Source organism: Papio anubis, unplaced genomic scaffold (genome assembly GCF_008728515.1).
Source record: "Papio anubis isolate 15944 unplaced genomic scaffold, Panubis1.0 scaffold386, whole genome shotgun sequence".
NCBI lineage: Eukaryota > Metazoa > Chordata > Mammalia > Primates > Cercopithecidae > Papio > Papio anubis.
In genome coordinates this window covers 35492-51731 of record NW_022164018.1, presented here as the reverse complement: position 1 = coordinate 51731, position 16240 = coordinate 35492, and the positions used below count along the sequence as shown (strand labels likewise).

Genomic DNA, 16240 nt, shown 5'->3' with positions numbered 1-16240 from the left:
ATAGCACTAAATGCCCACAAGAGAAAGCTGGATACCCTAACAGCACAATTAAAAGAACTAGAGAAGCAAGAGAAAACACATTCAAAAGCTAGCAGAAGGCAAGAAACAACTAAGATCAGAGCAGAACTGAAGGAGATAGAGACACAAAAAACCCTCCAAAAAATCAACGAATCCAGGAGCTGGTTTTTTGAAAAGATCAACAAAATTGATAGACCGCTAGCAAGACTAAAAAAGAAGAAAAGAGAGAAGAATCAAATAGAAGCAATAAAAAATGATAAAAGGGATATCACCACCGACCCCACAGAAATACAAACTACCTGCCATCACAGAATACTATAAAAACCTCTACGCAAATAACCTAGAAAACCTAGAAGAAATGGATAATTCCCTGGACACTTACACTCTCCCAAGACTAAACCAGGAAGAAGCGGAATTCCTGAATAGACCAATAGCAGGCTCTGAAATTGAGGCAATAATTAATAGCTTACCAACCAAAAAAAGTCCAGGACCAGACATATTCACATCCGAATTCTACCAGAGGTACAAGGAGGAGTTGGTATCATTCCTTCTGAAACTATTCCAATCAATAGAAAAAGTGGGAATCCTCCCTAACGCACTTTACGAGGCCAACATCATCCTGATACCAAAGCCTGACAGAGAAACAACAAAAAAAGAGAATGTTAGACCATATCCCTGATGAACATCAATGCAAAAATCCTCAATAAAATACCGGCAAACCGAATCCAACAGTGCATCAAAAAGGTTATCCACCATGATCAAGTGGGCTTCATCCCTGGGATGCAAGGCAGATCAACATATGCAAATCAATAAACGTAATCCAGCATATAAACAGAAACAAAGACAAAAACCACATGATTAACTCAATAGATGCAGAAAAGGCCTTTGACAAAACTCAACAGCCCTTCATGCTAAAAACTCTCAATAAATTCCGTATTGATGGAACATATCTCAAAATAATAAGAGCTATTTATGACAAACCCACAGCCAATATCACACTGAATGGGCAGAAACTGGAAGCATTCCCTTTGAAAACTGGCACAAGACAGGGATGCCCTCTCTCACCACTCCTATTCAACATAGTGTTGGAAGTTCTGGCTAGGGCAATCAGGCAAGAGAAAGAAATCAAGGGTATTCAGTTAGGAAAAGAAGAAGTCAAATTGTCCCTCTTTGCAGATGACATGATTGTATATTTACAAATCCCCATCATCTCAGCCCAAAATCTCCTTAAGCTGATAAGCAACTTCAGCAAAGTCTCAGGATACAAAATCAATGTGCAAAAATCACAAGCATTCTTATACACCAATAACAGACAAACAGTGAGTCCAATCATGAATGAACTTCCATTCACAATTGCTTCAAAGAGAATAAAGTACCTAAAATCCAACTTACAAGGGATGTGAAGGACCTCTTCAAGGAGAGCTACAAACCACTGCTCAGTGAAATAAAAGAGGACGCAAAAAAATGGAAGAACATACCATGCTCATGGATAGGAAGAATCAATATTGTGAAAATGGCCATACTGCCCAAGGTATTTATTATAGAGTCATTGCCATCCCCATTAGCTACCAATGACTTTCTTCACAGAATCGGAAAAAACTGCTTTAAAGTTCATATGGAACCAAAGAAGAGCCCACATTGCCAAGACAATCCTAAGCCAAAAGAACAAAGCTGGAGGCATCACTCTACCTGACTTCAAACTATACCACAAGGCTACAGTAACCAAAACAGCATGGTACTGGTACTAAAACAGAGATATAGACCAATGGAACAGAACAGAGCCCTCAGAAATAATACCACACATCTACAGCCATATGACCTTTGACCAACCTGACAAAAACAAGAAATGGGGAAAGGATTTCCTATTTAATAAATGGTGCTGGGAAAATTGGCTAGCCATAAGTAGAAAGCTGAAACTGGATCCTTTCCTTACTCCTTATATGAAAATTAATTCAAGATGGATTAGAGACTTAAATGTTAGACCTAAGACCGTAAAAGCACTAGAAGAAAACTTAGGCAATACCATTCAGGACATAGGCATGGGCAAGAACTTCATGTCTAAAACATCAAAAGCAATGGCAACAAAAGCCAACATTGATAAATGGGATCTAATTAAACTAAAGAGTTTCTGCATAGCAAAAGAAACTACCATCAGAGTGAACAGGCAACCTACAGAATGGGAGAAAATTTTTGCAATCTACTCATCTGACAAAGGGCTAATATCCAGAACCTATAAAGAACTCAATCAAATTTACAAGAAAAAAACAAACAACCCCATCAAAAAGTGGGCAAAGGATATGAATAGACACTTCTCAAAAGAAGACATTCATACAGCCAACAGACACATGAAAAAATGCTCATCATCACTGGCCATCAGAGAAATGCAAATCAAAACCACAATGAGATACCATCTCACACCAGTTAGAATAGCAATCATTACAAAATCAGGAAACAACAGGTGCTGGAGAGGATGTGGAGAAATAGGAACACTTTTACACTGTTGGTGGGATTGTAAAGTAGTTCAACCATTGTGGAAAACAGTGTGGCGATTCCTCAAGGATCTAGAACTAGAAATACCATTTGACCCAGCCATCCCATTACTAGGGATATACCCAAAGGATTATAAGTCATGCTGCTATAAAGACACCTGCACACGTATGTTTATTGCGACACTATTCACAATAGCAAAGACTTGGAATCAACCCAAATGCCCCTCAGTGACAGACTGGATTAAGAAAATGTGGCACATATACACCATGGAATACTATGCAGCCATAAAAAAGGATGAGTTTGTGTCCTTTGTAGGGACATGGATACAGCTGGAAACCATCATTCTCAGCAAACTATTGCAAGAACAGAAAACCAAATACTGCATGTTCTCACTTATAGGTGGGAACTGAACAATGAGATCACTTGGACAAAGGAAGGGGAACATCACACACTGGGTCCTATTGTGGGTAGGTGGAGGGGGGAAGGATAGCATTAGGTGATATACCTAATGTAAATGACGAGTTAATGGGTACAGCACCCCAACATGGCACATGTATACATATGTAACAAAGCTGCACGTTGTGCACATGTAGCCTAGAACTTAAGTTATAATAATAAATAAATAAATAAATAAATAAATAAATTACAGTGAAACATTTAAAAAGTTATTTTCTTTATAGTAATAAAAACTATTTCTTATATGCAAAAAAACTATATCTATTTTTATGAAGTTCATTACTGCCTTTTAAACTGTTCAAATATATTTTGGGATACTTTGAAAATTCCTTTCTGAAAGACTTCTGACTTCTAGTTTGATGTGTTAAACTAGAATCCCAGCTCTAGGTGCACTTTTTCACTGTGCTTGAGAAGGACATATTGTTCAACATGATTTAAATTACTTGTGAGTATACACAAAGAAAAAAAAAAAACTAATGTTTTCTGTTTAGTGCCTTTATATTCTCTTTTAAACTATTAAAAAATAAAAAGTATGACAATGTTTTCCAATACTTAAATTTTTAATTCACAAAGTATCATTTTATTCAATTTAATTGCATATTAGATGTATCTTTTGAGTTACATGAAATAGAAAATGTTTTTTAAACATTCCTATATAGACATTTTGTGCTATTTACACAGTACAGAAAGCCCTCGATGAGAATTTAGGCACATATGCTTACAAAGGAAAACATTATAATTATTAGAAAGTATGACAAAATAAATCCATGATCCTTGATTTAAATAAAACTAAAGATTATGATCATATTTCTTTCTTTAAAGGTACAAAGACAGTTAATAAAATGCTAAAGTTATAAACATTACGTGCTATGATTTTGCAGCATTAAATAGTATTACAGTTACATATGTAATAAATCTAACATTGTGCTACATTATTTTCTAAATTAAAAATTAAATAGCAAAATCAGTTTTTACAAACAAAGTTTTTAAATGTAATAAGCCAACACATAAAAATAATAAACATAGTGTTGCAGGTTAATCATGTGACTAAAAGTAATTTTGACAATGTTATTCATGAATTATTTTCACTGACTTCATAAACAAATTTTATTGTAAAAGCACAATCACGCATTGATGATTCACTGAGAATCACACAGACATTATTATGATACATGAATCAGAAGATATGCAAGTCCAAAGAATTCTCCAGTACATTCCATAGGCCAGCAAAAACATGACTTTGACAGCTTCTCTTACAATTTGTGAATGATACTTTTGCATACCAATAAATCCCAACCTGTTAGATGCTTTTGGAGATTATAGAACTTTAAGCTTACTAAACTGTTTCATTATAGGCAGTTTATATAGTGAGACTCACCTGACATTTACTTAAAATGGCTATTTCCCTATGTTTACTAAAAATAGCTATTTCTCTGAAAGTTGATTTTTGTTTATCATTTACTTGTTGCAGATGCCACTGTTGTGTCTAGGGCAGACGATCCATAACATACTTAAATGCTCTCTGCAGGCTAAATGTGTGACCAGAGAGTATTTTCTGCCTGTTATCCTGGTGAAATCATAAAAAGCACCTTCTTTCACTTTCAGTGGTTGGATGATAAATTTTAAGGCCACCCTCCCAATTTATACGTAAAATTACAAAAAAAAAAGAAAAAAGAAAGAAAGAGTGCTAAGGCAAATAAATGTGTCCTGATTCCCCAGCACCACTATAGGGATATAAGAGTGGCAAAGCATGGGTTCCATAAAAATTTCATGGAATTTATGATATAACTGACCAGTTGAAAGGAATAAAATTGATATTAAAAAATACAGATTACAGATAATAGCCTTGTTTTCTAAGAAGCATGTAATTTGCAGGCCAAAGCTGTTCAACATGGCGGTTAATCCTAGGTTCTTCAGGAGGACTCCGTGAATGTGAATCTCAGCTCTAAACACTTAACAGACAGAGTGACTTTAGGCAGCTTACCTAATCTCTCTAAGCTAGAGTTTCCTCATTTATAAAAAAGTAGATATTAACTGTTTTTACAGCATAGGACCATTGTGTGGATTAAATGAACAAAACATGTCAAAGCATTTTGTACAGTGCCCATCATATGCCATGTACTAAATGTCAGTTATTATTATTCTTAGTGAAGCAGAATTCAATTGGTAAACAGGGCATGTAACTGACCTTCTGGATACAGTGCAGATACATTCCTAAGTATCATATGAAAGAAGGATCCATAATTCCATTTCCTTTTTCTCAATACTAGAGTAGGATAAATTCATGGTTAATTAATAAAAATCAAAATAGACATTACATAAATCTGTATAACTTAAGATTCTAAAATAATTGAGTCATACTTCTATTTTTCATTCATTTAATGAGTATTTATTCAGAATGTAGTACAAATAGGTCACTTTGCCTTTAATTAATACTGCGACACATACTTGATTTCCACCTATAGATGAACAATGCTAATGAGGAATAGGTCCCCAATTCCTTGCATAAATTTGTTCAATTAGACAAAACGAAAGAAACGCTTTCAGTGATCAAAACTAAACTATGAAACTGTGAAAATAATTATACGTTTTAGGATTAAATTTTAAATTGGATCTGAGATACTCTGAAGTATACTGGCAGGGGAAAGTGGAAGGAGGTTAGGGAGTGAACACAAACATCAACTCTCTACAGTACGATGTAAAGGAATACAATCGCTAAATTTCGGAGGGAACAGATACAGGGTCTTCCTCTGTCTCCCGGGCTGAAGTGCAGTGGCAATCACAGCTCAGTGCAGCCTCAAACTCCTGGGCTCAAGTAATCCTCCCGCCTCAGCTTAGTTGGAACTACAGGCAAGTACCATGCCTGGTTAATTTCTTTTTTATTTTTTGTAGAGACAGGGTCTTCTTACTCTGTTGCCCAGGCTAGTCTCAAGTTCCTATCCTCATGTGATCTATCCTCCTTGGCCTCCCAAAGTTCTGAGATTATAGGTGTGAGCCACCATCCCTGGCCTAAAATTCTTTATATTTAAAATCAATGCATTATTAGAATAAAGGATAAAAATAAGGTTTGCATTTGTACTGTCCATGAAACACGAAGAACAAGGGAAATTTAAGTAAGTTGAATGCAACATAATCTGTGTAATAGTTTAGGAATTAGACTCCTTTTGCTCAGAAGACACTAATTCATTATTAAAGAAAATATGACTGGACCTTTATACTATTCTATGTTTTTTTCAAAGTAAAAGAAGCAAATACTGAAGTTATAAAAGCTTGTTTTTCTTTATAATTTTTTTTCAATTATGATTTGTCACAATTTAGATTGTTTTTCTAAGAATAAGTAGAAATTTACAAAATTTAATTTTTATTTATACATTCATCCATTCAATACACATTTTAAGACATCTCTATTGCACCCTTGCACTGGTAGTTACAGGACAAAGAAAGAAAATAATCCAAGAGAGAGAACAACAAATGTGTATTTATAACACAGAGTAATAAACACAAATAAATGTGGAGTTATTTAAGCATGTAAGATGGTAATTGCTCTACTAGGTATGGGGGCTTCTCTAAGACACAAGATCAGATTAAAGTCTTGAAAGATAACCTGGGGTTAGTCAAGCAGGTGGAAGTGTGAAGAGCACTTTCTGAGCGGAATCTCCATGTGCCAAGTCTAGTTCAAGAGACTGGATAGAGATTAGCAATTTGGAGAATGCAATATTAAGAAATGGCAAAGGTGAGCCTACAGAGATTCCAAAGTTGCATAGTGAGGTTTGTGTTTGAGAAAGTGGACTCAGGCAGCCATGTAAAAGAGGGATTAATAGAAAAGGAGACTGAGGTAGCAAAATCAAGGCATTAGCTGTTGCAGCTGGTGAGGGCAGAGTTGGGAAGGCAATGGGGTGGATTCATGAACTATTAAAAAGGTCAAAGGAGCAGGGATTCATGACCTATAAGTGTTAATTAACACAGAAGAAGAAAATATCACAATGAGTTCTAGATCGGGGTCTGAGAAGCTAGATGTTGGGATAATAACAAAAAGACTGCAAAAGGAGATTTACACTTTGGCAAAAAAATGTGTATGAAAGTATCTGAGAATTTTATGCCATCATTAAATCTACTTATTATGCTGAAAATCCTTGTTAGCTGGAAAGACTAAGAGAATTACCCAAGGTGCCTAATATATAAACTTGAGTAGTTTTCCTACTTCAGCTTTTATGTGGCTTATTATTTGCAGTCAATTTACAGTTGGTCAGTATTAGTTAATCCATTTATCATCACTATAAGATTGGTTAATGGAAGCAGATTAAAATCCAACAGTGGTAATTTTCTAGAAGTCCTCTAGAAAGACTATAAAAAGCCAAACATCAACTTTAATTTTTGAGTACTTTTCCTATTTAAGGTTACTGAAATAAAGTATTTTTGCAAAAAAAAACAAAAAACAAAAAACAAAACAAACAAACAAAAAAACACAGTATTGCCAATTAAAAATTCAATTTACTCTTGAAATATTTCTGATTATTTTACCTTCAGGAAGCAATGCTTCTTGCTTGAAAATTGTATCAGCCTTGAAGGTTAGTGGTGGCAAAATGGAAGAATGCATACTGCAGATGGGCTACACATTTGTTGGCCTACACATTTGTTTCCTTGTGTTCTATATTCCCAGTCACAAATATACTGCTTTGAATTGTATTTAGTCAAACAGCAGATTTGACTAATATTTCCCCGAATTCAAATAGTTTAGATTAATTAAGCTGATTGGTTATCTACCATTATATAGATATCACCCAAATAATGTCAAAATAATAATTAATTAAATTAAAATAAATGCATGGACCTGAGACCAGAATAAAATGAAAACCAAGAATAAAATGAAGTTTGCCATTACTGGGATGTATTCAAGTTCAGCAAACTTACATGTGTAGTTAGGATGCTTTACAACAGAATATTGCATTTTGTTATACCAACAAAGAATTCACCAGCTTCCAAGTCACTACCTTATGTGTATTATTCATACTAGTAATAATGGTAAACATTAGTGATATAATTTTCACTACCAAAATTTTATTACATTTTTCTTAGCCAATATATGGAGTAAATTTTTATAAAGTATTTCTTTTCAAATCATTGAATTACTCCTCCCCAACCTTTAAATCCCCTAGTCGCCAAGAATCTTGGGTTCCACACCACCACTCTTCTGTTCTTAAAGTTGTTGCCCTGCGAGCAGTGCCAACACTGCACCCACCAGTTCCAAGGACACATCATGGTCATTTACCTTATCTAGCATCCTGTGGCATGATTTTAGTATTTCATTCAAGCACTGACAACTTTTCATGTCGATTCAGATTTTATAAGATTTGATTACAGTGAGTTTATAAAATATTTCAGTTATATACGCAATAGAAACAACGCATCCTATTTTTGAAGATAAGTCTAAGGCATTCACAGCAATAAAAAAGAAGTACTTTAGTACTTCTGGACTTCAGTCGAGGGAATTATTATTGTAAAGCACTAATAATACAAGTTTAGATATCTAACCAGCCATAGATACCAGGAAGCCAGGTGTTAAATCAAAGACACCAGGAAACCATGAGCCACAAAAGCATCAGTGTAGGAGTGTTTTAGGTATTACAACTATATGGACCTGTACTCTAAAACATAAACAATGGTATACCTTATGAAGTTCAAAACCCTAATTAAAGACTAATAAGCACTTTAGCCTGGTGGGGAGAGTAGTGGTTATGAGTGGAATAAAGACTGGAAAATTTGCTTTTGTAGTGACAGAGCTTTAGAGTAAGCACAGTTTTATTTATCTGCCTTAAGCCAATATTTCTGGATAAAAGGTATGTTTTTCTTGTGGAGATTGTAGAATAACTATCATTAGCAAAGGCAGAAAGTATTCAACTTAGTAAAGACATATTTTTTCACTATCCCAGAAAGATGACCTTTATATAAAAACTGTTACATATACTTCCATAGATACTAATAATAAGCATGATTTTGTAAAAAAATAACTTTCTAAGACAAATGGCAAAGGCTTTCTTTTTCATGAATTCTTTGGTTATAAACAGGTTTTGAGTGATTTTTATTCTATGAAGTATTAAGTGATTCTGCTGATATCTGTTCCGTGTGTACTCTGAAGACCAGAATATAATTAATTTTATTCTGGTCTACCACATTTATTCTGATTTACATTGCTTTTATGTAACATAATTACAGAATGAAAATATACCCTTAGATCTGAGATAGCATGTATTATTGATGAAGCTCCTCTCCTGCTGAGCATGCTGCATAAGCTTTTCATCCTTTTAAAACTAAAAACTCAGAGGTTCTTAACAGGAAGGATAAAGAAAGCTGAAATACGAACTCTGTATATCTTCCAATGATTCTCGACATGAGGTTTTGCATTCACTGGTCCAGAGATTCCTGAGTTAAATAAAGTATAATCAAATATAATTAGTGTGTTCTGGTTACTTTATAGTAACTTACTATCACTTTAGCAAAGCAAAAAATACTGGGAAGTGAGGGATCCAATCTACTGCCAAAACAAAGATCTCCTATTCTAATGTTGATGAACTAAAAATTTTGAATCTAATCAGCAAAGAAAGTTAGCATATTATATGCATAAGTTTACACCCCCAAATATATGGGAATAGATGAAACTAAAGTAACAGAAAATCCAGAAAATTTGAGAGGAAAACAAATACAGCTACATGAAAAACTGTAAAAGAAACTAGCCCATGGTGATAAAATAAAATATGTAGCCAGTGCAAAAGATTTACTTCTAGATTGGTTGCTATGTGTCCTCTGGTGGAAAAGGAAAGTATTTATTTTTGTACAACTATACTGTACATATTCCCCTATAATAGTGTAAATAAGCATATTTGAGCACATCATAAATGACCAGATCTTTTACGGAACTAAAAAAAAAGTAACTAATAGGTAGCCTATGTATATTGAATTTTACCTTTTATTTGGAATATCATTCAGAAGTAACTTACATTTTTTCTATGCCTGGGGACATTATTTTCTATACCATTGCTATCATCTGATTTCCTGTACAGAAAACAAAAAAGAAAATTACTAAATGTTTGTATTATATAAAATTAAGTAAGTACATCACTGATATGGCTATCAGGTTAAAATGTAAAATGTCAATACAGACAGAATTCTTTCTTCCTAAAAATATTTTACTTACAATGTTGAATTTATTTTTATGGCATTGCTTGAAGAGGAGCCGTAACCACAAATGATAGTGATAAAGGCTTGTTGATTTTGTGCACAGGGAGAATTGCTTCTGCCTAAGCATGAGTGAGGACTTGGGCATAAAGACCATAACTTATGTGTGGTTTTGGAAACATGCAAGGTAATAGCCAATTAGGAGGTCAGCCAACATGTGTGATATTGGTGCTATACATTTGTGTGCTTATTACACTGAATTAGAGGTTAAAAATGGTTCTTTTTCCACCCAAAGTTTATCACAGCAGGAGTACAAATGTGGGCCTCAGATTCTAAAGATTGACTAAAACTAAATAACCAGTATGCATAATGAATACATTGCCCTTCAAGGTCTTGGGGGCAGGCTTCAATTATCAAATCATAATGCATATCATAAGACAGTGTTACTTATAATTAACAGATAATATTTTCTAAAAAAAAGAAATCCCACCTGAGTGCTTCTTTTTCTTTTGTGTGTACTCTTCAGAAGCAGAATAATGGCCACTAAGAAAACACCTCAGCAACTATTGCAAGAAATGGTTTGAGGGGCACCAAAAAGCTCATTGTTCTGAATGAGTTCAAGTGCCCTTGATATTTGTATGCAATCTAAAGATAGTGAAATAACCTAAAGATAAGAAAAACTAAACACCTTCAGTGATCCTTATGGTGCTGTATAAGATGAGCAAAATGAAGTATATTAACCCAATTTTCAGAAAAAAAAAATTCATCTTTTACACTACAGATTGAATCCATTTTACATTGTTCAGAAGTGATGGTCCATTCCACACTGTTCTGGCACCATCCTTTCAGAGTGTGTTTTAAATCAGAATGCAACCTCCAAATGTGAGCTCAGAGGAATGGTTAGAGACAGTGGGAGGCAGAGCTCAGAGAATAAAGGAACCCGAGCAAGGTTCTGTCTTCAAATATGTCAATGACTGTCACGTTTGTTATATGATGCTAAGAACAAGAAAAAGGCCAACACATGGAAATAGGAAAGATTAAAAGTTCAAATCAACATAAATGTCGACGCTCTCCAGAAAGAGAAGGGATTCCTTTGGGAGAGATACAATTCCCTTCCAACTATAGGTGTCTATGATTCTAAGACAATGCTGCTTTTCTCTATCTGGTGTTATAGGATTTCTGATGTAGTTATTTTGTGCCCTTAACGTGGAAGCTCATATCATATTGGTTTATTTTACCAGCCTATGTGAACTGAGTGAACATGATTATTTGAATAATGTCTACAAACATCTAAATGACAACTGTCTACTCCACTCCTGCTATTTGTGCCTGTAACACTCTCTCCATAGAGCTCCTGTTGGCTGATAAACTCTAAGTGCCATTTTGTGTTGGTAATAGTTGCTCGGGCCTTCCACTTCTCAAGTTTCTTGCGGCAACTTTAATCTAGCCTCGTTTTCCTGGCCCCCAGCCCTTGGCTCTATTGTTCAGGCGTTAATCCCAGTGTTAGACACCTCTGTCACTGGCCTCCGTACTCAGTTCTCCGGCTTGGAGGAATTCGGAACTCCCATCTTTGCCAAACTAAATTACATCCGTGGTGATTTTATTTCCAGATCTCCTCATGCTTAACTCTAAACAAAGGCTGTGTAAGAGAACCTGTGGCACAATTTGTGTTCTCTGAATAACTAAGAGAATTCTAGGCCAGTGATTTTCAACAGACAGAAGATCAAAACCATTCGTAGATGTTTTCAAGAAATACAGATGCCGTAGCCCCAACCCAAGAGATTCTGATCCAGGAGATTCAGCAAGGTCTGAGCAACTGTATCTTTAAAGAGACTCTTAAGTGATCAAAAATAGCCAGGCTTGAGAACCATTGCTTTAAAAAAATAATATTAAATACTTCTGATGGTTACTGTACACCTTCTGTGCACCAAAACCTATGCTACGCATTTACACATATATAATATTCATTCCATCCAACAAGCTCATATGGTAAGTACTATTATTAAATCCATTTTGTAGAGAAGACAGCTGAAGTACAGAGAAGTGCAGGTAGTAAGTGATGAAGAAGAATTCTCACGGAGGCAGGCAGACTTGGAATGCCACTTTTCACCACCACATGGACATATACAGAAAATACTCCTCTGCTTTTTTTCCCCCAACTGCAAACATTTCATTCAATTTTATATTTCCCTATATTTTACTCAAGTGAAAATTAATCTGTAAAAAATAATACTTACAGCTGTTCAGTCTGCTCAAATTCTTTCCCCTCATCTGTGTAACAAAAGAAGAATTTGACTATGAAGTTGGTTTGTCATTTTTATGGAACATATATGCTCAATTAAACCTCCTTCCTATGTAAGAAAGTACTATGCTGTTTCTCCTGTTTGGAATGAAGGAGAGACATGCTACCTTAGACACCTATACCTCCTTCATCTGCACTACAGACCTTATCTGCATTTCTGATCAAACATAGTTTAGTGGCTTGGTATTTTCAAAAACATGACTGCTTAGTTTGTCATTACTTAAATCATTAAAATTTAGTACAAAATCAGGAAAGAAAACAGGATGTAAGGTCAATTTTCTCGAGGATTATTGCTTTATCAACCTGTAACCCATCAGGCACAGGCTGCAAAAATAGGAAATGACAGGACAGTCTCTCTTCAATGAGAACTCTGGAATGGTTAATAAAATATTTTTTTTAAATGATAATCTAAGTGAAAGAAAAACTGTTTCTTTGAGACTTTTTATATTAAAATCATAGATTTTTCTAATAATCCAGGGCCAGAATACATATCACCTAACTGGTACTTAGGTACCAGTAGCACCAAAAAAAGGCGGGGGGGTTAGGGGTGAGGTGGGGAAGAGAAAGAAAAAAGGCACTTTTATTTTCAGGAATTGAAACAGGAAGACCATTGATACATGTTTCTACCTCACTGTCACCATTGTTGTAAACCTAAATACTGCTCCAAATAAGAAAATGAAGATTTTCCCCAAAAATCCTAAAGTCATTGCAATGTATCAAATCATAATCCATATAAGTAAATGATACTTATAATTAACTGATAATACTTTCTAAAAAAAACAAAAAACAAAAAGTAATCCCACCTGAGTGCTTCTTTTTCTTTTGTGTGTACTTTTCACAAAGCAGAATGGCGGCCACTAAAAGAACCACTTCAGCTACTATTGCAAGAAATGGTTTGAGGGGCACCAAATAGCTCAGCACCACAAGCTCAATGTGTTCTTCACTCTCGCCTACTTGGAATAGTGCATGGCACCAGTAAGATCCCCCATCTTCCTCCAAAAGTTGTGTTATCTTCAGCTTTGTTTCATTAGCATATGTTCCATTGATCACATATTTATTCATTTGAACACCAACAGGAACCTAATATAAGGAGACATTAAAATCCATTCCTATCATAGTACATAAAAGATACATGATGTAGTTTCTGAGTGAAAGCTATAAGATAATGCCAACAATATTGCTTACTAGAGAAAAGCATATTAAAATGTATGAGAGGTTATCTATAACAGACTTAAGTCTTATCAGAGTTTGATCTCCCAGGGAACAAACAAAGAAAACATGTATACATTGCTATAAGGATTTAGCGGTGAATGTTTAAAACTACAAAGAAGCAAGTAGGTCATCATGGCTAAATATTATAGAAGAACTAAAAACAGAAAAATCCCAAACATCTGAGTCTCACATTCCTATCCTTGCCTAGTGCTTTAGTCAAAGTACTTTTTCCTTCACAAGCACAGGCACATATTTAAACAACTACCACCCTGAAAGCTACTATTTCTGATAATTCCTATAAAGGAAAATTGCTCACTCCGACAATGTGATTTCCCCAGGCTAGAAATGAAGATGAAACTTTCAGGCCTTTGGAGGTGATGTAGATAGAATGGAGGGGACCCCCTGTGAGCCTGGGATCCAAAGTGAACTGTACACCTTCTGCCTTTTCATATCCGAATTTCTTTCTCTCTCAGGTAAGCTGGCTTCTAAGAGTTGCTGGGTTTTCCACAGCCTCACAAGGTGACATACTAAGCTATTTCGGGCTGTTTTATTTAATCTATTTAAATTAAATTTTATTCCCAAGCCATTTGATGCTTTCCCTGCTCCATCACTCAACCGCACTGTTCAATAAGTGGTAATCTGCATACAAATATTCTCAGAGCTTATCAAAGGAAGAACTGTCTATGAATATATTATTTGTGCAAAAAAAATTACAGCAACCTGGCACCATGTGCACAGCACTGCCTGGGATGTTTGGTACAGATTGGTCAGAGCTAATCAATCAAAATACCATATTTTTAATAAGTACCCAGCTGATTCTGACGCACATGGTTGGTCTACATTTTGAAAAGGCATTTGTGCTCAAGTTTTGACCTGCCCCCTGTTCCCCACACTTTTCTCACACCCTAATATGACTCATGCTTAGAGTCAAATTAAGAGGATAATGACTAGTATAGCATTATAGACGGAAGCACCAGTACGTCTAAAATGACATTTTCAACATCGGATATAATTAGATGAAGGGTAATGTTTTTCACGTATTGTCGTACCACGTACAGATCAATAAATAAAGCTGTGTATTTCAAATACCACAGTTGACATTTGTTTTTACAAAATTACACTTTTTAAAAAAAATTACATATACACAATGATTGCCTTTCCTCATCATCCATCAGAAGACAAGCAGCAGTAGGAATGGCTTTAGTCTGCATCTACGGGATTTTGTTGGAGCTATTTCATTGAAAAACTGAACCTGTTAGCACAGAATAAGTCACACTCCCTTCTGAGTCATTTATCTGTCATCCTTCAATAGTCTATAATAACACCAATTTTGTCTAAGAAAGAATTTAATATTTCATTGTAACATCTACACTGTCTCACATGTTCCTTCTACAATTATAGCTTGCCTTTAACGGGACTTCAAATTGTAATGTTTATTAGTGCCAGGGCAAAGGAAGGGTGTCTCCTAAAGGACAATGTCCTACATTTTCCTGCCATTAGAGGCTATTTGGGGAGAAGAAAGGAAACCAGAAATTATTTACAAAATACTCATGTTTTTCTTAATATCAGCTCTCTGAATAGTGATTTCTCTTAGTAAAAAGGGAATTAAAAGTATTTGGCTTCTCTCAGGTATCTTGAAAAGGCCAATGACAATTACTGATAGAACTCAAGATGTAATATTAAGTTACAAAGTTTTCATAATTTTCTCAAATAGTGCCATTATTTTCCATTCTATCACAGATGTTTCAGGAGACAGAATCCCAAAAAGGTGGCTAGCGTTTTTTCTAGTTACTTTCACGGAATGATTTTTAAAAAGAATCTTTTCTAATGGAGTTATTTCTAAACTAGGCAACTATTCACAAAATGTAATTTCTTTTCAAAGAATGTAATTAAATTGTTAAACTTAAAAAACAAAGTACCAGCTAATGAAACGTTAAGAGTATCTTCATATGTATAATGTAAACATGCCAAAAACCATCAAATGAAAACTCCGTTTGTCACTGCTCTTTCTTTATGAACATAAGCTAAAGAACAATATAACAAAAGTATAAATCATCTTAGGAATGTTGAGTCTGTTACAATCTTGTTATTAAATAAATGTTTTTTGTTTTTGTTGTTTTCTTCAAATCAAGGAACCATCTTACCTTTATACTCCCATTAGTACTGTACCAGGTCCAATTTAAAGGAAAACAATTTTGACATTTACATGTCAAGACAGTAGAATCCCCTACGTAAGAGATCAATGGCTTGTTTTTCCCATGAAGTTCAGGGACTGAGAATAAAATAGAGAAATGTATGTTACTGAAAGAGTTTAGGTAAAGGAAATGCATTAAATGTGCAGATACTGTCACCTTTCATTTTTTCATTACATTATTTTACATACTTTCAGTTATATATAAATGAAACTAATTTATACTAGTTAGGGTGTAGTTAGCAGTAATAATAATAGTAGACAGATTCAATATAATTGTCTCCAATGTATAGAAATGGAAGGTCTTCTATTACTGAGCCTAACAACAAAAGTATTGTTCCTTTTTGGATAAGTTACATGTTTTGGATAAAAAAAGAGGCTTCACGTTTTCAAAGCCC

The 16240-nt window shown here is 34.7% G+C and overlaps 1 protein-coding gene across 2 annotated transcripts in view; it reads right to left on the bottom strand.

The window, feature by feature from the left end:
• Positions 1–3505: 3505 nt before the first annotated feature.
• The window catches only part of LOC101008852 (embigin), a 41637-nt gene continuing 28902 nt past the window's right edge, over positions 3506–16240 (bottom strand). The window contains exons 4-9 of one of the 2 annotated variants that reach the window (XM_031662089.1): positions 15796–15923; positions 13243–13519; positions 12375–12408; positions 9960–10014; positions 9326–9384; positions 3506–5230 (exon numbers count right to left, since the gene is read on the bottom strand). In XM_031662089.1, the coding sequence (XP_031517949.1) occupies positions 9367–9384; positions 9960–10014; positions 12375–12408; positions 13243–13519; positions 15796–15923 (512 nt within the window). In that variant the 3' untranslated portion in view covers positions 3506–5230; positions 9326–9366. Of the gene's footprint in view, positions 9385–9959; positions 10015–12374; positions 12409–13242; positions 13520–15795; positions 15924–16240 lie in introns of both variants that reach the window. The other variant, XM_031662088.1, reaches the window with a different exon arrangement.